Source organism: Lepidochelys olivacea, assembly GCF_965140295.1.
Source record: "Lepidochelys olivacea isolate rLepOli2 genome assembly, chromosome: 6".
Lineage (NCBI taxonomy): Eukaryota > Metazoa > Chordata > Testudines > Cheloniidae > Lepidochelys > Lepidochelys olivacea.
The window spans coordinates 66,029,287-66,057,169 of NC_140416.1; the positions used below are offsets into that span (position 1 = coordinate 66,029,287).

At 41.0% G+C, this 27,883-nt stretch overlaps 1 protein-coding gene across 1 annotated transcript in view; it reads left to right on the plus strand.

Moving 5' to 3' along the window:
- The window catches only part of LOC311521472 (cytosolic phospholipase A2 epsilon-like), a 48,702-nt gene extending 27,701 nt beyond the window's left edge, over positions 1–21,001 (plus strand). Inside the window, exons 10-22 of the mRNA XM_084629806.1 lie at positions 741–907; positions 1,055–1,129; positions 1,847–1,884; positions 5,926–6,073; positions 7,615–7,751; positions 8,490–8,712; positions 10,038–10,152; positions 11,254–11,391; positions 13,653–13,760; positions 14,770–14,961; positions 15,499–15,668; positions 18,479–18,665; positions 20,373–21,001. Of these exons, the coding sequence (XP_084485932.1) occupies positions 741–907; positions 1,055–1,129; positions 1,847–1,884; positions 5,926–6,073; positions 7,615–7,751; positions 8,490–8,712; positions 10,038–10,152; positions 11,254–11,391; positions 13,653–13,760; positions 14,770–14,961; positions 15,499–15,668; positions 18,479–18,665; positions 20,373–20,620 (1,946 nt within the window). The 3' untranslated portion in view covers positions 20,621–21,001. The remainder of the gene's footprint in view (positions 1–740; positions 908–1,054; positions 1,130–1,846; positions 1,885–5,925; positions 6,074–7,614; positions 7,752–8,489; positions 8,713–10,037; positions 10,153–11,253; positions 11,392–13,652; positions 13,761–14,769; positions 14,962–15,498; positions 15,669–18,478; positions 18,666–20,372) is intronic.
- Positions 21,002–27,883: the final 6,882 nt, after the last annotated feature.

The following is a 27,883-nucleotide window of genomic DNA, read 5'->3' on the forward strand; positions in this document are numbered from 1 at the left end:
GAAGTTGACTTCTGGCAGCACTGGCTCATGAGCTGTGTGGATAAGAAACAGGGTACTTTCTGGCTGAGGAGACCTAGGGTCTCTGTGAGAGTGGGAACCAGAATGGGATCCCTGCCAGGGGAGGAAGGAGTGGAATTTGCCCCCACCTCATCTCCAAGAAGTATCTGAATTGGCACCACTGAATGGAAGGATCATTTCAGCTATAACACCACCATTGCTGCTGTTTCTTCCTGTATGTGTAACATGCCTCAGGTGGCACGTGACCAGGATTCATCACTGAATTTGGTCCGCTGGATGGATCATTAGCTTCCCTGGGCTGGGCCAGGTATTGTCAGGGAGTGCGACATGAATGCTGATCCCTGTCCCCCACCATTGCTACTGAGCTGTTATCACAGAAAGACACTGATAAATCACTCTATTTGATTTGCAATTAGGACCTTTGGCTTTTATAAGGAGTATGACATTCCTTCTAATCTAAATTCTAATCTAAATCTTGGTTAGAGTCCTCCAATTAAAGCACTTACTCAGTGACTCACTGAATTATTTGAATCCTCATTTACCTGAATATTTGTTATGGGATTTTAGAATCTTTTGGGGGCAGTCTCTAGATTTACTAAGCAACCACTATTATGAGGACGATGCAAAGAACTTCTCAGTGAATGCAGTGTATAAGTCATGCAAAGTTTGTTTCTGGGCACCTACAGTTAAGGTTCTCCTTGTTCACTGTCTTTTGTCTTCAGAGGAAGAGCTCACACTTACAGTCAAAGGATCCTATGAAGAAACCCAGAAGATTTCATTGGACGCTGACTCCAGTCTCAGGAATAGAGATTCCGTGTTTTTCCACTATGTCAAGAATAAACAAACACAACTGGATGTTACACTGCCAAAGAAGATGCATTACTGTGTTGTATGTTATCATTAGCCTTAACGAAAATATCATTTGGAGTAGAATGTAAACAACATCATCCATCTAATTCATGTGTTTTGGGGAGGGTTAGCCCTTTTCTCTTTGTGATAAATCACCACCATCTCCACTTTTCTTTTAATTGAGCAGACCTCAGATAAAGAAGAATCCCTGCCTCTGCCTCTAAATTCACTCCCTTTGCAAAAGAAAATAACAATAGTAAGGGTGAGTGCTGCAAACCTCTTGGAATAAATATTTTAACTATGTTTAAGTTTTTACTAATACGGGAAAGTTATTAACATGATAATTGTAGTGCAAAGTGTAGCTGATTATGTAGGTTTATAAAAATTGCTCAAAAAATCATCATACTACTTATTAAAGTACCAAATAGCAACAATCAATTTTTTTGTCCTGATAACCATTTGAAACCTGAAACCTTAAGATTCTATACTTAAATGATCTATAAGACTACAAATCCCTCTGTCACACATGTATCAGAATGCATTTATAAAAAATGGGGGTAATGGCTTTTCATTATTGTAGGTGATAAAATGAAATTTCAGTATACATTCTTTAATTACAGTTCCTTCGGTGTTGATTTTCTTCATTATATTGAAGACAATCATAATTTATTGATAGAATATAAAGGGAGAAGTAATACCTAACACATGCTATTTTATTAAACTAACAATTAATATTGCATTCTATTACTAACATCCTGCCACAATAAACCTCCAAATAGAATGAGACTATTCCACTTATTACCGTATCCATTGTACATTTGCATTTTTCCATTATCTGCAAATACATTTGCAGTTATTTGAGCATATGCTATAATTAGACATTTCAGACATTGCTAATTGGAGAGTAGGCAAAACTCACTCTAAGAGAAAGGAAGGTTTAAAAATATGATGGTAATTTATCTACTTTCTTAATTTTCAGGACAAAACATTTGACTTGCATGTGAAGGCAAAAGACTGGTAAGATATCTTATCTTGGTTCTTAGGCATTATCTACACTGGCAAGTGAAAGACGAAACTTCTGTCCTTCAGAGGTGTTAAAAAACATACACCTCTGAAAGATAAAAGTTTTGTGGATGACAAGCGCTGGTGTGAACAGTGCTTTGTCTCCGGCCAACAACGCTAATGCCGCTCATTGGGAATGGAAGTTTTTGTCGGCAGTGTTGCTAAAAGCTGCATAGTATAGGCGTAACCTTAGAGTGCTAATGACTGTCAGCTTAACTCTCTGCCCTCTTCTTCTGTGTGTGTGTTTTATTTTGTTTTTTGTTTTGGGAAAAATATACTTACAGTATGTCAAGAGCTTCTGCAAACATTTAAAGTACGATTCGGTGTTGAAAGTGACTGTGTACAATTGGCACATTTTTGTCAGGTCTGTTCCCTGTTTGTTGTCAGTCAGATCTGCTGACCTTTGAGACTAAAGTAATGTGTACTCCTCTTTGGTTTTGCTAACTTGACAGAATCAATTATGCATTGTATTGTATTATCGCAGTGTCTAGGAGCCTTAGTCATGGTCAAGTACCCCTCTGAGCTAGGTGCTGTACAAACTTAGGACAAAGACAATCCCTGCCCCAAGGAGTTTACAATCTCAGTCTAAGAGATGACAGATGGACACAGACAGATGGGAGAGCACAAGGAAACAATGAGAAATATTGTCTGAATAGACAAGACAGAGACAGAGTGCGTGAAGGGTATCACACACAAGCGGAGTGAACAATGTGGTGGCAGCAAACATCATGTCAGTTCCATGATTTTTTTAATGGGTTTTCTTAGGAGGGGATCAGCTCAATGGAAATAAAAAGGAATGGGAAGGGCATGAGGAGGAGAGACAGACTAGGAGAGGGTCAGGTGGGAGTGACACTCATGTGAAGAGTTCGCAAGGAGGGAGGTGGAGCAAGAGCAAACAGCCAGTGAAAGTTTTGACTGGAATGTGTAGTGTTTCAAAGCTGACAGCTTCTGTGCCTACCAGCTGGAGTCTCTGGCTGGCAGCTGTCTGCAGTTGTCCCCTGAGGTTGCCTGGTTGGGGTTGGAAAGGGAGGCACTGCCTGTGTCCTAGCACTCCCAGAGTATGGGTGATCTTTCCTACACCATTTTTGGTCCAGGGGGACACTGGAGGGGAGGGGCACCACTTTACCCCCAGAATAGTCAAGAGAGAGTGAGACAGGTTCCACTGCTTCTCATGCATCATCAAAGGAAATGTTAACTGAGAGTCAACCAGTTGTGTCTGCACAGGCATCACTGAAAGCATAATGTGAAGATAATGAGGTTGCACTGATGTAACTGAGGCACAATTTGGCTGACAGAACCTTTATTACTGGGTCTGATGCACAAGAAAAAAAGAACGCAGTTTGACTTTCGGGAGGCATTTGTAGGGCCAGAAGCCAGGGAAAAAACTTTTTACTTGTAAACTTAGCACATTTGATATGGAATCACTGAAACAGTAAACATGGAATCCCATGCTGCCATAGCTGCAGTTGCTTTTCGGAGAATAACTGCATTTTAAAAACCAACCAAACATAAAAGAGCACACGTTGTTTGTATTATAACACACAATTGGCCAGATTCTGGAGTCCAGGTGAAGGTCTTCCAGCACAAGGTGTGGGCAAGGTGGAAAGGTGACTGTCACCTATGTGGTCTCCCAATGCTGGTGCTGCTCTAAGCTAGGTCAGACCCAGGTGTCAATGGCCTGAAGGAGCTGTTGTGGCGGCTGGGAATCACTGGGATGCAAGGATTCTTGGTGATCCCCCATTTCCCCTTTTCATGCCCTCTGCTCTAGACAAGGGGAGAGAGTGGCTTAGGCACTGCCAGGATGGCTCTACACCACTGGAGAAGCCTCCTATCTTGGAGAAATCTTTCTGTGGCTGGCTAAGCAAAGATTCCCTCTGCATGAGCAAGTCTGGGCCAGTATGGTCATTATTTTCATGGGGCTCATAAAACAGAGGTTAGCCAGCAATCTGAAATTTAAACACACGCTGACTGATGCTTCCCTTCTCCTCAGATGAACTGATAATCTTGCTAGGTAAAACTAATATTATATGTAATATTGGAATTAGAGCTGGTTGGGAATTTTTTACGAAACATTGTTTCACTGGAAAATGTCAATTAATTGAAATGGACCCTTTCTCATGAAAAGTTTCTGTTTCAGCAAACTTCTTGACTTGAAATTTTTTTTTAAAAAGGTTTGAAATTATTGAAATGTTTCATTTCAACATTTTCTTAATGAAAAATTCGTTTTCCAGGCTGAAATGTCTTTTTGTTTAAAAATTCAAGCTAATTATAGTACTGTTAAAAATGTTTTTGAAAAGGTCAAAAATCTAAACAAAATGTTTCAGAATTATCAAAACAAAGTGCCTCAACTGAAATTTTTTCAGATTTTGTTTTTTGAAAATTTTTGAGATTCTGACTCTTCATCCTGATTCAAGATGGGAAAAATTTTCAAAATCTTGAATTTTTTTGCAGGATGGAAAAGAGTTTCCTATCTGGCTATAACTGAAATATCTCATAGACTATTATTCAGTCAGACTTGATCAGAGGAGACATGGTAAAGCATATGTCACTGCAGTCTTAAAAATGTTTTTCAGGTCTTGACAGTACTGTAGTTCGCAAAGAAAAAGGACCACATGAATTATACTTTTCCGCTTTCTAGAAAGGAGGAAGAGCTGTGTGCTTAATCTCAACCCAGAAGTGAACTTTATTAGAAAGTCAGAAGAAAATAGATACAGCTGTTTGGGACTTTTTGGGGGTCTGAGGGTTTTTTCCCGACCATTCTGAAAACATTCAGACACATTTTTACATTCAGAAAATCATTTAAATGACTTCGTTTTTAAAGATTAAACTTGGTAAGTGAATGATGTGTGCTTTGCAAAAGTGGCTGGGAATGGAAAATTATAGTAGTCGCCCATGAAACATCCATGCTCATGAACTATCATTTCAGCTAATATCCTGTGTAGTTTGCACCCACCAGAGGGCAATGTGACCAAAGCCTTTTGGGAAATTCTGACATTCTATCCTGAAGCAATTTTTGAAGACAAACACACAGATATGAATCACCATCTGTGTTTTTGTCTTTTAACTCCCAATTCTGCAAACACTTAAGCACATGCTTAATTTTACTCATGTGAGGAAATTCATTGGAATTGTCCATGTGCTTAAGTGTTTGCAAGGACAGACACTTATATTAGCCCGAATGGCCATGGAGGTCTACTTGGGAGGGGAGGTCTTGCAGGATCTGTGCCTTAGATTGCAAGCTCTCCATGCATATATTGAGGCAACACCTACCGCATTTTGGGTGATAATGTAATATAAACAAATTACAATAGAACATTGACCTTGCATAGCATACTCGTTCATTACCAATGTAGGAAGTGCACACAGAGTGGGGTTATCCAGCTGTTTTCTACTAGAAGTAGATTATACACAGTACTACACCTCTACAACTGCACACAAGTCAGTGGGGTTTCATGAGTTAACTGAGGGCAGAATTTGACCATGTGGTGCAGTGGTAGCTGTATCAGTTAAGGTTGTGTTGCAGAATTCAGTTTAACAGGAACACTAAACCTTTATTTTGTAAACAACCTCATTGCAAGGGCAAAAAACACAAGATGAAACTGCAAACTCGGAGTGCTATTTGAATTTTTCAGGGTGGTTTGATGAGAAATAGATTGACACAGAAAAAATACTAAGAGTTTAAAAATGACCCTGCAAATGAAAAATGCCCCAATTGTCTCAATTTTCTTTGTGACTTTTGCAAGAAACCTGAAACATGCTGGGACCTATCCTTTGTCCACATTGTTGCTCCTCATGTGCCGGTAATAGAAATATCACCCTCTTTCTTACATTGCTCAGTCTTTATACAGGTATGGAAATAGCCTGTCGTGTAAGTCTGATGATGGAGTTTATTGATTGTCTGCTCTATATAGGTCCTAAGTGATAATATATGTGCATACACTTTTTGGCGTTGCTGAGTTGATGGATGGGAATCAAAGACGACGACGTTTGCTGTAGTTTGTGTTTCAGGCCAAAAGACATGGACGTGCGCTTTGGGTTTGACTTGTGCACAGAAGAGCAGGTTTTCCTGTGTAAAAGGAAGAAGTATGTTGCTGCTACTGTGAAGAAGGTGCTCCAGCTAGAGGAGGACCTGCAGGACCATGAAGTATGTGTGGAACTGAATTGTGGGTGTCCCCCTCTTTCCAATGGTAGTGCTGCGCTCAGCTGGTTCTTCCGAGTAGTCAGGAAGCCTTAGAAGCAAGCAATGGATTATTTGCTTTCAAGGAGTGCAGTGAGTGGCTCCAGGATTAATCAGTTATATTAGGCTGCATTTATTGGTAGCTTTGAACAGAGACGATACTCCCTGGATAGGTGCTGACCACTGGCGGGAGAAATGAGTCTAGGAGTTGTACAGCTTGCCAGTACCTTCTCCCTCCCACACATCCCCAGGCAAAAGTTTGAGGATGTCCAGGGTACTGGGTCTCAGCCACCCACCTCCACCCCCAGCACCATGCAGGGCAGGTGTCCTCTCCCTCCTGTTACCTGCCAAGGGCAGGTCCAGATCTCTGGAAGGAGAGACTGGGAGCATAGGAACTGTCGTAGCAGTATGGTGAGTGAGGTGGGGCAGAGCAGGCCAGGTGACGTAAGCCTTTACAGCCCTAGTAGTCTCTCTACAGTTCCCTGATGTCATGAGTTACAGGTTCCTTTTGTACACTGCTCATTTGTATCAAGAAAATGCTTGTCAGGCAGGAGGTTTGCAGTAAACACTAGAGGAGTGTCTGTGGTTGCTGAGTGGAGGTAGTTTGTATGATGGAGGCAGGGTGGGAATATGTCTGTTGTAAGGGGGATATTTGGCTGACTTCATTTTTTAGTTCAAAATGACTTTTCATTTTGAACTTTTAGGCAAGTTACACTAAAAAAAATTAACGATTTTTTTGCAAAGGTCAAAATCAAAACAAAACGGACATTGTTGAAACAAAATATTTCTATTGATGTAATCTGATTTTTGGGTGGGAGGGTGGGGTACTGATTTGCAAAAAATTTTGCCCTCTCAAAAATTATTGGGGGACGGGAAAACTGTTTCCCAGCCAGCTCTACTCATTTACTCTTTTCCATGACAAAAGAACAGCAGAGCACATGATGAAATTAAAGGGTAACAAATTTAAATAGGCAGATGAACATACCTTTCTACGCAACATATAATTAGCCATGCAACTCACTGTCACAGGATGTTATGGAAGTAAATGGCTTAGTAAATTAAGGAGGACATCAAGTAATGATCAGGTTGGGGTCAGGAAGCACCTCCATGATATTGTACTGCACAATTCCAATTATTATAAGGTGTTGTGCATTTTTCTGAAGCACTGACCAGTGTCAGAGACAGAATCATGGATTAATTAACTGTTCTGGTAGGGCAATGGCTATATTTTTATGCTGACTTCCAGGTGATGCTCGTTAGGAGAATTCTAATATAGTGAGTTGGTCAACAATTGTATAATAAAAAGAAACAAATCTGAAGCAACAGAATATGAGCTTTCAGTTAGGAGATAGGAATGGAAGTAGTTAACATGAATTATGTAATTGCTCACAAACTGACATTTTTTATTGGTATTATCCATGCCTTTACCATTTCCATCCTTCATACAAATCATTTCTTATTTCTGACGTTCAGTTGTTTTTCACCTGTCTTCTCTGTGTGTTGAGCAGGTGCCAGTGGTGGCAATCACGACAACAGGGGGTGGGACAAGATCATTAACAGCAATGTATGGCAGCCTGTTGGGTCTTCAGAAATTGAATATCTTGGACAGTATTTCTTACATCACTGGTTTATCGGGCACTACATGGTAAGCTGGACATGAGCAACAATTGTATTTGATCTTTCTGCATGCCACTATTTATTTATTTATTATTTATATAACACTGTTTGTTTGCGTGACACTTTATAGATAAAAAATAAACCCACATATTTCCCTATGTATACACTGAGAACAAAAATACTATAAGCTAAGTGGTGGGCAGTCACACTGACCAACTGCCTGTGCCACCTAGTGGATACTGTATATGTCTTAGATCTCAGAAGTAGAGTTCAAATAATTGTTAAGAATGTATATTTATTTAAACATCTATTACCTTTCTGTATTATGTCAATTATACTCTTGATCCATCATACTGAATCTTGTCTTTCAGCTAGGATTGGAGATAGGAAGATGAAGGGGTGGGATTTTACATCCTGGCCATACACACTGACCATTCCTTCCTACGGTGGAGTTGGAGGTGTAATTTCCAGTTTGGGTAGACATACCTGCGCTAGGTTTAGCATAGTAAAATTACCAGCGTAGCCATGGCTGCACAGACAGCAGGATGGGCTAGCCACCATGAGAACAATCCCATCTGAAACCTTAGGTGTGTACTCAGGGCAGCTATCCCATCCCACTGTCCATGCAGCCTCAGCTACACTACTGTTTTTAGCAGGCTGTCTCACTAAGAGTTTCTGGTAGTATGTCTGCCCAAGCTGGAAATTGTATCTCCATTTCCAGTGTAGGCCTACCCTTATTGTTTAACATCCTATCTCCCTTCCTCAGGACTATGGCAAACTTGTACGAAGATGCTAACTGGTCACAGAAGTATCTGGAGGAAGCGATCAATAAAGCTCGGAAGCATGTGACCAAATGCAAGATTAAAGGTTTTACCTTGGACCGTCTGAAGTACTATTACAATGAGCTAAAAGAGCGGTGCCAACAAGGATACAACACGTCATTTATAGACTTGTGGGGGCTCATGGTTGAATTCATACTACATGATGAGGTATTGACTACACCATTCTTTTCAGAGCCCTGATGAACTTCTATCTCTAAGAATGCGCAGAAAATAAACTTGGAAAGGGAGGCCCATCCAACAATACTGTAGGGTTACTGATGCAAAGAATTTGTTAGGATCTTTTGTTGTAGATAGATACAACTATATATTCAAATACAAACACTGTTCTCACTTTAAAAATGTGGCAGACCTATGGGTACCATGGAACCTTAAACTGCTCGAGCCAAGAAATTCCAACATGCCAGCCTTAGGTTGACACTTTTTGTTTTTAAAAATCTGAATCCGTGGGATTCATTTTGTAATTCAGATGCCTATTTGGACATTGCATATCTTCAAACATTCATTGTTGGTTGAAAACTAAATTAACACTGTAAAATTGGCTTCAAGAAGGTGACATAAATCCTAGTTACATCACAGACCACTTGTTTCGTATGTGTTTGTAATACTGTCTTATTTATATTCTTTCAGTGTTGTTTTTAGAGCTAGTTGAATTGCAGAAAAGAATATTCCTTGAATGTATTGTTGTATGGATTTCACTTGTACTCACTGAGGAATGTATTTGCCAAATGGTATTTGATCAGCTATGCAGCTATAGTTGAATCTGTTTTTAAAAAAGTATTTGGCAAATGCATTTTTTTGGATGGAAAATGGTGTAATTTGTCAAACATATTCACCAAATATTGGCCAGGTCTTATTGTTTTATATGCATTGCTAAAGAATTTTAGAACAGTTAAGGAAGTAAAGCATGGATTTATTAAATCATTTGGGGCTGGAATAACTCCAAAATGTTTTAAAAATTTAAGGCAATGTCACCTTAGGATGAGTGCCATTAACAAGGTTGAAAAAATTTTGTTTAGAAATAACAGTATTTGAAAACTGACTAAAATAGGTTATTTCCTAGTAATTTCTTTTCACAAGCAAAGACATTTAATGCATCAGATCCACTATAATGCCATACCTGAGCACATATATATCTGGAATATTACAGCATAACCTGCCTAAGATGATCATAACTTAGACAGCTCCAGTCCCTGCTGCACTCTAGTCACCTGTCTCTTCCCATGAATTTCCCTCTCTGTGCTTGTTTGAATCCACAATCAAACTGATCACATTTCTTAATAACATGTAAGCATCAAAGAATAGCTGCTGTTCCTGGGACTTTGGGCAAGTTTGGAATAGCCTAGACAAACATTTGTATACATCCCAATGAGTTGAGAGCATAAAAGAAAACCTGGCTGAAGTTCAGACGTTACATTGTAAAAGTTCAAATGCAGATCCATTTTTTCCTATTAATTATTTTTCTTCAAAAACAGAAAGATAACCATAAACTCTCGGATCAGCAACAGGCAATGAGTGAGGGCCAGAATCCGCTGCCCATTTACATGGCTATCAACCTCAAAAACAGCTGCAGTGCTCAAGATTTTAGAGGTAATGGTGATATTTTAGAGTATGTGATTTATATTTTAAGAAATCTTCATTCATTTTGTGTGATAAACCAGTTCCACTAACATTATAACCCTTTGTTCCTAGCCCCAAACTAACCTTTTTTTTTAACCTTTTTTTTTAACCTTCAAAAAACTGTGGATACAGTTTTAAAAAATGTTAAATGCTTTTGTTTGATGCCTTTAGTCTTTTGAGTTCTGACTTGGACCGGAAATGAAAGTTCATTTGTAGCACAGGATATGTCAAGTTCAGAGTTCATCCTCACTACAAAAAGTACCAGAAATCTTTTGACAGAGAGATTTCTAGACACATTTAGTAGAATCAGGAAGTCCCGGGATTCATCAGATAAACCTGTAAACCTTTGAATATAATGTCAATCAAATATACATCTCATTTATCATTGATTTTAACTATGCTTGCTTAGTATGAATAGTCAAGAGGAGAGAAAGCAAATAGAAGTACTGGGCTTCTTATCAGTGGAGGAAATAACTGTTACCTCAGCTATAATGTATGTCTGTTGTATCTGACGATGACATCACAGCATCACGTGCGTTGTCACATGGCTGTATAGTTCTGATCTGTGAGGAGCATGAACAGGTCTCACACAGGAATGCACAGGTTCCCACTAAGACTTGATATGATGCTTGGTCCTTTAAAAATTCTTTTGTTTCATCTGTCTTCCGTAAAGTATTTACAACCTTTACTGATAGTTGCTGTCCAATGGGAAGATGAGCTATATAAAACTTTATAGATGAACAACTATATCTGAGTACTTATGGCTTTGTTCGCTCCAAGGCTCTTCCCACCCCCAAATTGCTGTATTAATGGACCTCAGTCCGTACATGGAGGGACCATCCCCTGCTGATATGAGGAAAATTGCTTTCTAGCTCATCGGCGTTGCAACCAGTATTGATTAGAAATATAGCTAGTAACAAAATTGTATGGTTTTTAAACTATAATTATACACCAAGAAATTGATGCTGGAAGGTGTATTCCACTTGATCTTTTTCTAGTCATCTGATATGTATATCTTTTCCCACAGTCTGGGCACTGCAGTAAAAGCCTTTTTTGTTGCTCTCTCTATAGAATGGTTGGAGTTCACGCCCTACGAGGTGGGATTCTGGAAATATGGAGCATTTATTCGCTCACAAGATTTTGGAAGTGAATTTTTCATGGGAAGACTGATGAAGAAGTTCCCAGAAAGCCGGATTTGCTTCATGGAAGGTGATGATTATCTAGAGCAAATGTTAACCTCATAAGAATACAGCAGGGTATATAACTAGGCATTGGTGAGCAAATGATCTCTCACCGGTGAAACTGGTGTGGAATCACCTTCCAGAAATCTATGTATGGTATCACCTATGTCACTAGCAGATAATGATTTTCCGTGTGAATTTAAATTGTCCTAGTGTAACTTAACCTGTTGTATGTTTGGTTTAACTGTGCTATGAAACCAGGCAACTCACGAACATAGGGCAGCTGCTAGATTCTATATAACTTTACTTGAGTTCATTTGTCCAACATTGGCATTTGCTACCTTTTATATCTCAGTTACCTGGAATTCAGCCCTTTTCAGTTTTAAAGCCTGACTTGAAACTGAACAGACTACAACAAGTTTGAACCTGACCCAAGCTTGAGATTGTTGCGTTGTTTTCATACCTGACCTGAACCCAACTTTTGTAGTTAGGTCCTGTTGGATTTGGGTCGGGTTGCAAGGGTCTCGTGTGTAACGGGGGTGGAGAAGGTGTGGGAGAGAATGGGAGGGGGCAAGTGAGGCCATTGCCTGCAGAGCCAACAGCTTGTGCACCCCTTGTGGCTGTGCCCAGGGGGAGGATGGTGGTAGTAGCTGGAGCTGCAGGGGTGCACTGCAGCACAGGCTGGGTGTGTCAGTAGCTGAGCAACAGTCAGATGGGCAGGGTGCGGGGGAGGTGGCTGCTGCTCTCGCTTGCCCTGTTGGCTCCTTTGTTCACACCAAGCACACATGGTCTTGTAGGGCTGGCCCTGGTCACTCAACAGGATCTCCAGATCCTCCAGCTGGTAGGTGGGCGGGTGGTCAGGTGGCACCGGGGAGCAGTGGCTGGCAGGGCTGGGCTTGGCTTTGCAGTCCCTGCTGCCTCGCAATCACTGGCACTTTTTGCCCCCCCACTTCAGCTTTTATGGAGCTGAGCATCTCCACTGGGGCCCAGGATCTCTCAGTGCATGTGGGGGATACTGTGTCCACTGGGGGACCTTGAAAGTTTCTCTGTCTGGAGCAGACATGGCTTCTCCCCCTTCGGCATTAGTTCCAGCTGCCCTGAGCCTGGTCCAGTTCCTGTTTGTCTCTTAGTGGCTGCCAGGCTCCCTGGCATTATGCCCCATCTGTGACGGCTCCACGCTCTGGCTTCCCTGCTTCCTGCACCACCTCCTGCGGGTGCCGCCACACAGACAATGGGGAGCCTGTGCAGGTGAGCCAAGTGTGGGACTGCCTACAGGGCGGAAGGCAAGAGTTTCGCTTCCTGAAGCTGCTGCACAATCCCGGGAGGGAAGGATGAAAGGAGACACAGTGGCAGCAGGGTTGGGTTCAGGAGGCGTGGCATGGTAATGTGAAGCGGGATCTCTTCTCATTACAGCGTTGTCCTCTACAGACTCAGGTCTACTCGGGCCTAATTTTAAAGCCTAATCCGAACATGACCTGAGCCTGAGAGTTTTGACTTGTTTTCGTATTGGACCTGACCCACACCCGACCCTTGTAGTCAGGTTCAGGTGGGGCTGCCAGGGTGTACTTTGCAGCATAGTCCAATTGCTAACTTTTAACGATAGCTTGTGAGAAAATGTTCATCAAAACAAGATTTTGACCAAAAATTAAACAGAATCTTTTGACTTATTCTATTCTTTTCCACTTGGCTCTTATTTGAATCCTGATGAATATAGCAACATAGCATTGAAACATAGCCTAATAAACATCAGCATAATTAAACAGAACAGTAATGTTCTGAAACAGTAGAATACAAAGCAGCTTTTTAATGCAATCTTCAGAGAACTAATATTGTTATTCAATTAAATAATAGCAAAGGGAGAGAGAAACTGAGGTATTAAAAAAGGAACAAAATCGTATGTTTTTCTGGTGAAATATGAAGAAGTTGCAAAGCTGAGATGGGAAGATAAGTTGAAAACTGCTACCTTATGGAGTTAGTTTAACAATTTAACATTTTCTGTGTCTGACTTTACTTGGAACTAGTTAGCATTTAAAGTTCCTACAGCTGAAGTAGTTATAACAGTAGCTCAGATAGGCCCCAGTCTTGCAAACACTTGATTTCAATGGGAATACTCATGCAAATAAGGTTAAGCATATGTGTAAGTGTTTGAAGTATTGGAACTATGCCCACAAAGATGTCTATAAAATTTGGAAGGAAATGTTCAAGGGGTAGGACAAAAGGCAGTTTTCAGTTAGAAGGCTTCCAAGACTTCATCAAATTAGTTTCAGTTGCATCTCTTCCACTTTACAGGCATGTGGAGTGGTATATTTTCCTTCGACGTGATGTATTTCTGGAATTTGGCCTTTGATTCAGAGGACTTCTGGTACAGATGGACTCGAGACCGAGTAAATGACATTGGTGGGTGGCTTATCTTTTTTATCGCATTCACCTGTTTTTGTTTTTCCATACATGGTCAGAGGGGGGAAGGGCAGGGAAGGTATTAACAGGATCTTCTATTGTTCTCTTGTTCTAAAGCAATCTCTTTGCTTGATTAAGGATCTGCTTTGCCTCGAGCAAGGGAGATACAAAGCACGTAGGAAAAATATTTGAGGGTAATTGCCAAGTTACCTCCTCAAAAGTTCAGGGAGCAGTGATGTCTTCACAGAGGGCCCTTGACTCTGCATGCTATTCCCTGCACCATACACCAAATCACAAGTGCCAACTCCATAGGGACTGCGGGGCTGGAGCACCCACAGGAAAAAAAATAGTGGGTGCTCAGCACTCACCGATGGGCCCTGCTGATCAGTTCTTCCCCCTGCCCCCCAGTGCCTCCCACCCGCTGGCAGGTCCTGCTGATCTGCTCCTCCCCCTACTCCCCAGTGCCTCCTGAACGTGGATCAGCTGTTCAGCAGTGGGCAGAAGGTGCTGGGAGCGGGGGCAGGAAGAGGCGGAGCAAGAGTGGGAAATGCTCCGTGGAGGGGGTGGAACGGGGTGGGAAAAGGTGGGGAGGGGTGGGGCCTTGGGGAAAGGGGTGGAGAGGGGACGGGGTCTGGGGCAGAGCTGGGGTTGAGCACCCCCTGAGAAATCAGAAATTCGGCACCTCTGCACCAAATTACAAATGGGGCACCATTCTAGTTAGGTTTAAAATATTTGGTTTTAATTGTAGACTTAATGTTATATTTGTGGGTAGTAGTTCATTTAATTTACTGGGTTTTTGTGGGGTTTCTTTATCATTCTGCTCCCACTCTGGTTTTATTTGGACTCGAGGCCTTAGCTTATTGCAGCTCTCCTTTTTATGGATTTGCCAGAAATTCAATTTATGAATGATCGCATTATTATTATTTATTTTATTGCTGCAGAGAACCCTCTCCCTCAAATTAATCTAGGCAAACTAAGACTTTTAGATTTTTTTTTCTCCTTTCTGCAGAGGAAGATCCTGTTCTACACATAAGGCCTCATGAGACAGCGACTCGCCTGTCGACTCCTGCAGGCGCCCTTTCTACTGCTTTCCGAGATGTCTTAACAGGGCGCCCAACAATTGCAGAATTCCCCAATTTCCTAAGGGGCTTCCAGTTTCACAATGAGTACCTGGAGAATGAGCATTTTTCTACATGGAAAGGCACAGTAATAAAGCATGATTTGCAGTGGTATATTTTGAGATGGTTTGGAATGCAGCAAGGAGAGCTGCATGCTGTGGAGAATATGTAGATTTCATGTTTAAATTCCACCTCCCCTTCCTTAAGCTCTGAAGTTTGAACTAAAGTTCAGTCTGTTGGCTTGTGCAGGGCTGAATGTTCATAATGAAATTGCTTTGGTGGGTCTTAGTTAATTTTTTGTTGGGTTGCATGTCACCAGGCACAGTGACTGCAAAGTTAGGGGGAAGGGCAAAATAGATAGACAAAAAGGCTGAAAACAATGTGAGGAGTCTAAGAAGGGAATGAACAACAAGAGACTTGTTCCTCTAAGTCAAGGCTGAACTGCTGTGGTACAACAATGTGTCAACACCCAAAGAAAGCAATGGGGTAGGGGCAGAATTTCTTCTCTTTGACCCATTTCTTTGATCTCCTTTCTTCTCTTTGACCCATTTATTATCATCATCAGGAAAGCAGCTCATCTATTCTTATGGTAGTTATAACCGGACATGTTTGTATTTCAGACACTGTGATAGACACTTGCCCTAACAAACTAATTGAAACAGCACAGCACCCTCTATCCCTGGCAGATACTGGATTTTTTATCAATACCAGTTACCCACCACTCTTGGTACCTCAGAGGAAAGTGGACGTCATCCTGCATTTAAATTACAGTGGAGGATCACAGACGTTGGTGAGAAGAGTCAAATTATCCTTTGGTTTTTCCATTATGGCCATTTGCCTCAAAGCTTTTAGCATTTAGTAGCCAAAATCATAGGCACCTACTCTGTGGGTGCTCCAGGGCAGAAGTACCCACGAAGAAAAATTAGCTGGTGCTTAGCACCCAGTGGCAGCCAAGCTCCCCCTTCCCTCCCACTCCCACCTGTCGATGGCCCCCGCCAATCAGCTCCTCCCCTCCCTCCCAGCACCTCCTGCACATGGCAGAACAGCGGTTCTGTGACGTGTAGGAGGCGCTGGGAGGGAGGAGAAGGAGCAGGTATGGGGCGTGCTCAGAGGAGGGGGTGGAAAGAGGTGGGGAAGAGGCACGGTGGGGGTGGAGCGGGGGAGGGAAGAGATGGGGTGGGGCCTTGAGGGAAGGGTTGCAGTGGGCCCCATCATCACCTGGGGCTGAGCATGGGTTGAGCACCCCTAGGGAAAATTAGAGGCCGGCACCTGTGGCCAAAATTACTAACTTTCCAATAGTAGAAGAGGAAACTGATTCCAGAAGAATGAAACTTCATTTAGTTTACACTACTAGTTCGACAATGGCACACCTCCTTGTTTCAGACATTGTGGCCTAAATTCTCTATTTAATTGAATCTATCTGTGCTTCTAATTCTCTGTTTTAATTCCTAAGTCTATTAATGGCTGATCTGATAGGGAGAACTCTATGGCCTTCAGAATTAAGGACAATAAGGAGGAGTTTTTAAAAGTATATTGGAAAGACAAGGAATCCTAACAAACGCATTGGTCCATTACTAGTTCAAAATCGTAGAATTGTTGTTAATAATGCTGAACAATAGAGGTGTTTGGGAAATATTTCTATTCTGTGTATTGTACTTTTGAAGCAGGACTTAATTCAGGGAAGTCCTACAGCCTGTGTTATGTAGGAGGTCAGATAATAGTTTATGACAATTGTCCTTGAAATCTATGAAGCTATCCTATTCCAACAAATTCATGGAAGATAATTTATGCAGATAGTCTCAGTGTTCCTCAGTAATTTTCTAGGAAAACTAGGAAAAGAAGTTGGCAGGTACACACAATAAGAAAAAGTAGTTATTAAGGCTGATGAAAATTTCTTGTGAAGAAAATATACCTACCAAAAAGTGCAGTTTTGTTGAAACTGAATTTTTTGTGGGGGGAAATGTCAATTCCAACAAAAATTAGATTTTGCTACATGAAATCTCCGATGACAAATCAACATTTTGAAATGAAACTCATTTTTTCATTTTATTTCAACTTACACAGTTGTGTCATTTCAACTTTTTGATTGATAAAAAACCATAACAAAACAACATTTTATTTCAAAATGGTGACTTGAAATGACAGTTTTAATTTTGGACTTAAAATGTTTCATTTTGGGTTTCTGAAACTCAAAAACTTGAAACAAAATAACATTTTAAGTTCTATTCTATATAGGTTTTCATACTGTGCTCATCACCATAGTATCTGAGTGCGTTCCAGTATTGCATTAAGCAATGTGACTACACATCTGTCACATGCTGTTTGTTCTCTCATTTTATCCCCAGAGGGAGAAGTGCATGGTGTGTCTTGTTTGGTAGGTGGTGGTTGTTAAAGAAATGTACCTGTTGATTTGTATTCATATTAGAGAAGGCAAGATCAAAGAAATTCTTCTTGCACTTGGAGCAGAAAGTGGTGAGGTTTCCATACTGTTTGTGGAGGGTCCTCTGTTTGTGGGGGAGTTCATTTCACTGTCTCGGATCACCCCGGAGAAGGTTGTATCTCCTGCACAGACAAGCTTTGCTCTTATTGTGGAGAGTTCCATTGTCACATAGGAGTGAAGTTGTCTAAATGAAATGAAAAATATTGTTTCATTTTGAAATGTTGATTTGAAACAAAAAAAAACCACTTTTAATCAGTTCAAACATTTCTATATAGAAAACAGAATTTTTTTTTTACTAAAACATTTCAGATGAAGATTTTTTTTTTGTCATTCAAAATTGCTTACAGGAAAAATTTCTGTTTTCTGACTAGTTCTAATAGCGAGAGTGTTCATCACAAAATTACATGTAATTATATGGCTATTACTTCCTTTTTGATTAGATGATTTGAGGTTTTCTGGCAGCTGACTCTGTGGTAGATGGGATAATTCAATACCTTTGGACTCAAATTTCTACAAGGTCTTTCAGTAACTAATTTTTCATGTTATAAATTATCCTGATGAAGGATGGACTGGTAGTTGGAGCACTAGCCCAGGCTTTGGGAAGTCCAGGTCCAATTCCCTGCTTCCCCACAGACTTTGTGATACATTGGGCAGGTCACTTAGCTTTTCTGTGCTTCATCCTCTGATCTGTGAAGATGGGAATAATTGCACTTCCCTACCTCAGAGGGGTGATGTGAAGCTAAATACATTAAAACTTGTGAGGTGCTCAGATACTTTGGTGATGGGGCCCATATTAGTATCTTAGAAAGATACATACACTCTTTCTGCTTTTCTCTCTGATGTTCCATTTCAAAATCTATTTATGGAATCCTCTTACTCAGCAGTAGATTTAAATTAATACTTTAGTTTTCAGCTGCCTGTGGAATCTATACTACTGTAACTGCTTTCTCATTTTGTTTAAAGTGCTACAGGGAGCAAAATAAACTGCAACATCAGTATTCTATGATGTAGTCTTTCTCCATCCTCATGTGTTCCCATAGGAATTCCTGTGTAACCCCTTAGATATTGAAAGGCAGTTTAACATTAGTTACTGTGTTTCAGGAAATCCTGGTCTTTGTCCCTTCTTTGAGTTCTAAAATCTTTGTTCTGTGATGATTCAGCCTCTGGACCTAATTGAGAAGTACTGCTCGGAGCAGGGAATCCCATTCCCCAGAATCGAGATGAGTGAGGAAGACAGGAAAAATCCAAAGGAGTGCTATCTGTTTGAAGATGCTGAGAGTCCAAGAGCTCCTTTAGTGCTTTTTTTCCCATTAGTAAATGACACCTTCAAAAAATACAAAGCTCCTGGTAAGTTATCAGCAGACAGTAACGTTATCTCCTTGATCACCCTGTCCTGCACATTTCATATCTGATGAGACTCTGCTGGCTGTATCCTCCTTTCTCATTTCAATACGATCAACCTTTCCACAGACAAGAAATACCATTTTCACTCTGAGTTAATGCCACTCAACCATCCATCATTATAAGGCACAGTGCTCATTTTGGCCACACAATTATTTTGATCTCTCACACACGGTGTTGTCTTGCTGTGTATAAATGTAAATTAACTGAATCAAAAATGCAGATCCTTAAAATGGAGGCTATGAGAAACACTATATTGTTGAAGCAAAGCCCAGCCACCACTACATGCTTCATTGACATCAACGGGGGGTTTTTTACACACATTTAAAGGCCTGTGTCACACACTTGGGTCTTGAGGGGTTGAGAACTTTTCTTTCAGCATTGTTGATAAATTGTATAGTCAGTTGCTTGACCACTCTCTGGTTTGTTATGAAATATACTCAAGAGACGAAATAACCAATGTCAGTCAGGTTTATTGCTATAACTCAATAATAATAATAATAATATAATATAGTACAGGAAATAGGTTCTATGTGATACCACTCTCAGAGAAGCCATCTTGTGCAATAGTGTTACATTCACCTTATGCAGAAGGTGTGCTCCCAAAGTTACACCCCATGAGCCGTATTTTTATACCCTGACGGTTTACAAGTAAAAGATACTGTGTACATCATCTAGAACTAGATTTAACCAATCAGCTTTCTACCTTGTTTTTCTGGTACTATGATGTACCCCTTTCTCTTTGTTCTGAACACCTGCATTTCAGGCATGAAGGCATCTCCTAGGTTTGTATTAGGGTAGACAAATCATATGTCTTCTCTTTCCTTTGGGACATTCCAGTACAGGCCTGTGAGACTAACTCCCTTTCTGTTGCTATGGTAAAGCACTCCTCTGTCCTGATCTTGACAGCTTTCTTAATTGCTCAAGCCAAAACTTACTTCAGGGGATGCAATGTGTTATGAGACATTCTTAGCATAAGTGACCAGCGTTATATAAAAATCATAGGCCAATTTAGGCCATATAACTGCTATAATATTTGTGCTTAATGCTATTTGTGCTTAATGCTATTTGTGCTGAATACTTACTAATACCTATTATTAATAGATGTATATATGCTAGCCAGCATACATTAGTCAACAGTATCAACAATCTTCTCACTGAATGGGTCATCATTTTTCTTTCAGTATGGCCAGCCAGTGTTGGCTGGGTCATTGATTCATGGATTATAATTCATTTTTGAGTGGCCACCTGTCTTTTACATTCTCTCCTGCTCTCAGTATTCCATTTTGTTTTTGCTCACTACCATTGAGACATCTTCCTTTCTAGATTGGGGAAGCAGATATGCAGGTCATGTAGGTCTCCTGTAAATGATACTCATAGGGCTGACCTGTAGTAAGTGTTGTTACAATGGGTTCTTCCCTATCCTGACCCTATCAGCAATACGGTTTTTGTCAGTTCTGGAGAGTGGTAATGTAGAGATTGAAAAACTTGATTTTGCTAGAGAAACTTGCACATCCCTATGGCAATTAACTTTGCAAACTATCTCGCTAGAGAGAAATCTCCCTCCCTGGCCAATTATCACCTTGTTAATTGATATAAGCTCCAAACTGCAATAATGTTTCACTGGTAAAACTTGCAACATTTTTTTCTTAGGTGTGGAACGCAGCCCCACAGAGATGGAGGAGGGGAAAGTTGATGTCTCTAGTCCCCTTTCCCCATATACTACAAGGGAGCTCTCATTCAGTGAAGAGAATTTTGACAATCTGGTGAAAATGACTGACTATAATATCCTGAATAATGAGAACTTGATTGTTCAGGCCTTGCGCACAGCAGTGGAACGGAGGAAACAGCAAGCTCCCAAATACTACAAGGGAGCTCTCATTCAGCAAAGAGAATTTTGACATTCTGGTGAAAATGATTGACTACAATATCCTGAATAATGAAAACTTGATTATTCGGGCCTTGCGCACAGTAGTGGACTGGAGGAAACTGCAAATAAAATAGTCACTATCCAATAGACTTAATCTCCTGGGATTATATTTCTTGTGTCTTCTACTATGTAGAGAGACCAAAGCCTTCTGATGGCTTGCTAATGTTATATATCTAGTAGTAGCCTCATTGTGATGCCTCAGTGGACTCCAGTTCATTCCATTTAAGTGACAGTTCAAATAAACAGAGTTTGCTAAATAATGTCATGACCAAGACTTTACAGCTGGTTCAGTTGCAACCAAATTTCACACCATCAAGGTTAAATTTTAGGTTTTCTTACCTTATCAGTTTATCCACAGAGATACATTCATTTAAAGTTGAAGAAGTGCACTTCACCATGTTAATAAAATACATAACCCATTAAAAAGTATTTTAACATGCTCACACAAAAATACAACAGTATCTAAATCATCCTTTTAAAAAGTCAGTAATTCTGCTTTGTTTTCTGTCAGAAATGCTGCTTTGTGAATTGGAGTCTTTATAGCACATAGCGAATCCATTTTTCTGGCACTATTTCATTGTCGTGGACACACAGGAGAAGAGTCTGTCATCATTGATCTGATTATTTGTCTCTTGTCTGTTTTTTTCGGTTGGCTCTCTCTGCTGCACTTAGCACTTCAGTTTGAATACTCTTTGGCGTTCTTTAAATAAAATCTGTAAAATCGTCACTGTCCATAAACAACACCACTGGGTTCAGTAATTTTTGTTTCAACTCATTTTCACTGCCACACACATTATTAAATAACACATTATTAAAGAAAAGGAGTACTTGTGGTGCTTTAGAGACTAACAAATTTATTTGAGCATAAGCTTTCATGAGCTACAGCTCACTTCATCGGATGCCTCCATCTGTTTGCATTTGGAAAGGAAGATGTCTGTCTATATCTGTACAAGTTTTTTCATGAAGTTGATAGATTTCCACTCCATACTGCTAAATTCCGTGCCTTGCATAATGACAGGTTTCAGAGTAGCAGCCATGTTAGTCTGTATTCACAAAAAGAAAAGGAGTACTTGTGGCACCTTAGATGAAGTGAGCTGTAGCTCACGAAAGCTTATGCTCAAATAAATTTGTTAGTCTCTAAGGTGCCGCAAGTACGTCTTTTCTTTTTGCGAATACAGACTGACATGGCTGCTACTCTGAAATCTGACATTATTAAAGGAGTACTTCAAGGTGTATCTTTTCAAAGGGTGCCGTGCATAAGGCAGCATGCAGATTGTTAGGAAAGTCCAACTTTGATAGTGATTTTCAAGATATGTTGTTTGTGTGACCAAACGTTGACTAGAAATATATGGGTCCCAAGTGTTCAACTTGCCCAGCCGTCAGGTAGAAACACCTTTATTCCCCTTCCCCAAGTGGCCTAAAATACCCCTCCCCACCAGTCTAACCTCTTTTGGAGCTGGATGGCCCCGCAACTTCTTCCTGATATTCAGGAGGTGGTAAGTAGCCACAACCCTTGATATAAATGGTCTTCTAGGGGGCTGCTCTGGGTGGTTCCTCTCCCTCACCTATCCTAGAAACATTTTGTGGGTTGACAGTTGCTTGTGACGACCTTTCCACAATCCTGCAGCGGCTAGATCATGAATTATTCCTGCAGCCAGTGCTAGCACTAGACAACAGGGCTGAGGTGCCCATAAGGCCTTGTCAGAGCCTCTAAGGAAACCAGAGGCATTTTCTAGCTGCAGCTTACGGGCTCATACTCTTGCTATATATTTCCAACCCAGAGCCAGTGTGTCAGAACTGACCGTGAGAATGGGAGTGTTTGCTCATGCTCAGGCAGGATGGACAGGTTACTTCTAGCTCACCCAGAAGACTTTTCTGGGTACGGCAAAAAACAAGTCTGTTCGCTCAGAGAAACAGTGGGGGGCAGTCAATTGGAACTACTTGAATATTGGATGAGGAAAAGTGGGCCATAATATTTACATATTGTAGTGGTTATGCAGTAGGTATGGATTTGAAAGGGTATGATGTAATCCTGGTTTTTTTGTGTTCTGCGCCTTTAAAAGTAGGGGAGTCTCCCTGCCTGCGACAGGGATGGTTGTGAGACAGCCATAATTGTGTGTTTCAGGACAGACTCGGTACGTAACAGAGTCAGCAACAGTTGCTCACTCTCTCATGGAAATCTGTATATGTACTTTTGTTGTTTGTTTCTTAATTGGAAATAAAACACATTCAGACTGAAGGTACATGTTTTACTCTTTGCATATGGGGGAATACAGACTGCAGAAAGATTCAGGTTGAAGTTATTTCAATGGCATAGGCAGAATGCTCTTCATTTATTATTATATAATTTTGCCAGCTACCTTTCAATACTTAGTTACATCTATGAATAGAGATTTGAAAGATTAGCACCGTTTCTAATTTAGGGAGCAGATGAATAAGAGAACACATCATAGAGGAATATAAATTAATAAATGGTACAATATAGAGATCAGTTGGATGCTCCTATTTATCCTTTTCATAACACCAGAGCAAGGGGAACCTTGCAAAACTCACAAATAACCTGTGGTGCCCATTCCCACAGATGTTGTTGAGACAAAATGCTTATTATGAGTTAGAAAGGGACTGGACATTTATGTGAATACTATGAATGTCATCCATTGTTATACTAGATAGGATAAACATATGCGGATAGCAATCCTCATGCTTCAGGGCACAAGCCAATATCTCACTGCCTGGAATTAGGAAGGATCTTTTCCCACAAGCGTACTATTGCAAAATTGTACTATATGGGGGTTTTACATGGGGAAAATTTTTCTACAATATTTTTTGTCTGAATTTGTTGATTCAGCAAAATTGAATCATTTTGTGGAGAAGGTTCAATCTGGCTGAATTTCTGATGGGTCTATTGGAAACCTGACCGTTTTCCTAGATGCTTACCTGTCAAGCTCCCTGGGAGCTTGGACCACCAGGGTCCATGACTTTGTGGCAGCTCAGCTCTCCATCCAGACTGCCTCGGGGTCATGAATCCCAGTGCTTGCAGGGTCTATGGCCCTAGGATAGTCCACCAGGAGACTGCCACAGACAGGGCAACCTTAGTGCTTCCAGTGTGACTCTGGGGCAGCCCCACAGGAGGACAGCCCTGGGGCTGTATTCTCTTTTGTGGAGAATGATTAAGTTTTTGGTTTTCATTCAGAATGAATCCAAATTTTGAAATATCAAACTCTTCCACAAAACAGAACCTCTTTCCTCATCCAGTTCAATTTTACAATGCCCCCATAAACTTCAGGTACTGGCCACTGTTGAAAATAGAATCCAGTGTGGCATTTCCTATAGTGCTGTGTTCCCTTGTGAAAGGGTGAAGATTTCACTTCTGGAAGAAAGAATCTCGGTACCATTCAGTCCCTGCTGCCTCTGAGGGGACTCCGTCAAGACAAAGTTGCTGTTGGGGAATGTTGTATCCGCCACAGCTTTCAGAATTCATCCTTGTACCAGCGTGAGGGCAAGCACATGGACACAGGAGCTATTCAGGAGCTGCTGAGGGCTAGCTTCAGGACTGCTTCAGTTTGGACCCTGGTTCCAATAGCCACTATGGTGGCAAACAATTGTAGTTCATGTGCAGAGGGCAGGGGGACTACCATTTCCTTCCCTTTGGCAGTGAGGGCACTGCTGCTGAGGCAGAGAGCAGTGATTCCAGATGGAGTGCATGGGAGGGTGAAGCTGTCAGGAGCAAAACTCAAAGGAAGAGCTCTGGTGGCTGGCGGCCTACAAGGTTGGCAGGTGGGAATGAAGGTGGGAACAATTATGATTTTTTCAGAAAATTCACTGAGATAAACTTAAAGGCAAAGGGAGACAAAAATCAAAGAAGAGCTTGTAACATTCACCAGACCTCTTGTGGAAGTTCTAATACATTTAGAGACCCCCCTCTAATAAGATTATACTAAATTGGTGTGCAAAAAGTTAAGTCTTGTCTGCTAGCCTTGATGAAGTTTAGTATGTAGAATAAGTCTGACATTTTTGGATTTATTTAATTTTGAGTTATGAGTGGACCATCCCTCCTCCCAGAACAAAAGATAACACAACCCCAACCAGTCCAATTTTCCAGAAGTGCTTAATAAATGTGGTAATTTTCTGATTAGGAATTTTTTGAGTTGCTGCTTAGAGTGGCTTTTTGTGTTTATATCCTTATGCTACATGGTGTCAGGAATGAGTGAATCCCTTTTTCTAAAGGAATAAAGGAAAGAAAAGAGACCCCTCCATCCAGACTAACAGAGTGGTGAGTGAGTGGGGAAAGCAGAAAATAATAATAATAATATGTAATACAAGGACAAACGACTCCTGTACTAGGGTTGCCAGCAATACAAGGACTATACCAAGCAGAGAAACTGGAAAGCATTAATGGCAAAAAACAAAAGAAACAAAAAACAACCCTGTCATAAATATAAAGGGAAGGGTAATCACCTTTAAAATCCCTCCTGGCCAGAGGAAAAATCCTTTCACCTGTAAAGGGTTAAGAAGCTAAAGGTAACCTCGCTGGCACCAGTACAATGACCAATGAGGAGACAAAATACTTTCAAAAGCTGGGAGGAGGGAGAAAAACAGAGGGTCTGTGTCTGTCGGTGTGATTCTTTGGCCGGGGACAGAACAGGAATGGAGTCTTAGAACTTAGTAAGTAATCTAGCTCGGTATGTGTTAGATTATGATTTCTTTAAATGGCTGAGAAAATAGCTGTGCTGAATAGAATGAATATTCCTGTCTGTGTGTCTTTTTTGTAACTTAAAGTTTTTGCCTAGAGGGATTCTCTATGTTTTGAATCTAATTACCCTGTAAGGTATTTACTATCTTGATTTTACAGAGGTGATTCTTTTTTACTTCTCTTAAAAGTCTTCTTGTAAGAAAACTGAATGCTTTTTCATTGTTCTAAGATTCAAGGGTTTGGGTCTGTGGTCACCTATGCAAATTGATGAGGATTTTTACCAAACCTTCCCCAAGAAGTGGGGTGCAAGGGTTGGGAGGATTTTGGGGGGAAAGACGTTTCCAAACTGTTTTTTCAGGAACCCAGATAAAGTTTGTTGGTGGCAGTGGAAGTCCAAGGGCAAAGGGTAAAATAGTTTGTACCTTGGGGAAGTTTTAACCTAAGCTGGTAAAAGTAAGCTTAGGAGGTTTTCATGCAGGTCCCCACATCTGTACCCTAGAGTTCAGAGTGGGGAAGGAACCTTGACAAACCCAAAACCCACATCCAACAACAACCACAACAACACAAGTTGTACTGAAGTTGTAGCCACACATTTTCACAGGCCTAGGAAAGCCGCCAGGAGAGTACAAAATAAAACTGGTTCCATCATTGACTCCCTTTGCTCTCACAGCCCATGTCATATCCCTATATCTTTGCTAGGGAAAGTCAAAGAAAAATTAAAGAGAATGGAAGATATGGGGATTATTTCCCAGATAGGAGACTGGTGTGCAGGGATGGTTGTAATACGAAAGCACAATGGCAAAATGCAAATGTGGATCTTGCACAACTTAATAAAAGCATGTTGACAAATTGGAGGATTGGGCCACAAGAAATCTGATGAGGTTCAATAAGGATAAGTGTAGGGTCCTGCACTTAGGACGGAAGAACCCAATGCACAGCTACCGACTAGGGACCGAATGGCTAGGCAGCAGTTCTGCGGAAAAGGACCTAGGGGTGACAGTGGACGAGAAGCTGGATATGAGTCAGCAGTGTGCCCTTGTTGCCAAGAAGGCCAATGGCATTTTGGGATGTATAAGTAGGGGCATAGCGAGCAGATCGAGGGACGTGATCGTCCCCCTCTATTCGGCATTGGTGAGGCCTCATCTGGAGTACTGTGTCCAGTTTTGGGCCCCACACTACAAGAAGGATGTGGATAAATTGGAGAGAGTCCAGCGAAGGGCAACAAAAATGATTAGGGGTCTGGAACACATGACTTATGAGGAGAGGCTGAGGGAACTGGGATTGTTTAGACTGCAGAAGAGAAGAACGAGGGGGGATTTGATAGCTGCTTTCAACTACCTGAGAGGTGGTTCCAGAGAGGATGGTTCTAGACTATTCTCAGTGGTAGAAGAGGACAGGACAAGGAGTAATGGTCTCAAGTTGCAGTGGGGGAGGTTTAGGTTGGATATTAGGAAAAACTTTTTCACTAGGAGGGTGGTGAAACACTGGAATGCGTTACCTAGGGAGGTGGTAGAATCTCCTTCCTTAGAAGTTTTTAAGGTCAGGCTTGACAAAGCCCTGGCTTGAGGTCCCTTCCAACCCTGATATTCTATGATTCTATGTACAGAGAAAGACATGCTTCCTACAGTTGACCAGACATTAACTCAGTTATCAGAAGCCAAAATCTTCTCAAAGTTAGATGCTATAGCATGCTTCTGGCAAATTCCCCAGGCAAAAGAATCAATACCATTAACTACATTCATCACCCCGTTTGGAAGGTACTGTTTTAATCATCTTCCATTTGGCATGTCTTCAGCACCAGAACATTTCCAAAAGAGAATCACTCAGATCATATCAGGTTTGCCTGGCATCCTTTGCTATGTAGATGATGTGTTGGTATATAGGAGAGAGAAAAATGATTACATGCAGTTTTGACATGCGTCCAACAAGCTGGCCTCACTCTGAATGAGAAATGTGAATTTGGAAAGGAGCAGATAAAATTTGTCAGACACATAATTAGCAAACAGGTACTTCAGCCGGATTCAGGCATACTGAACCCAAAAATGTTTCTAGGCATGACAAATCATTTTGCAAGATTCTTTCCAAGAAATCTTAAGATATTTCTTTAACGGTCACAATATGTGGATCTGGGCTAGCCCACAACAAAACACATTTAATAACATAAAAGAACTACTGACATCTCCATCTATTTTGGGACAATATTTGGTAAACTATTCAACAATGATAGCAGTGGACGTATTTTTACATGGTTCAGGAGCAGTACTCACACAAAAGCAGGCCTGTTGCGTTCATATCGAGAAGCCTCACAGAAACCAGGCAGCTATATTCTTGAGTGGAAAAGAAAGTTGTAGCAGTCACTTGCACCTATGAATGGTTCACTGCATGTCTGTCTGACTGGAATTTTAATATAGGAACAAGCCCTTAGTGGCATTATTGGATTCAAAAGCTGGATGATCTTCCACCTAGGATTCAAAGATTTCAGCTGCATCTGATGAAATGTCCTTCAACACTGAGTGTACTAGGGAGAGCACTCAAAGCAGC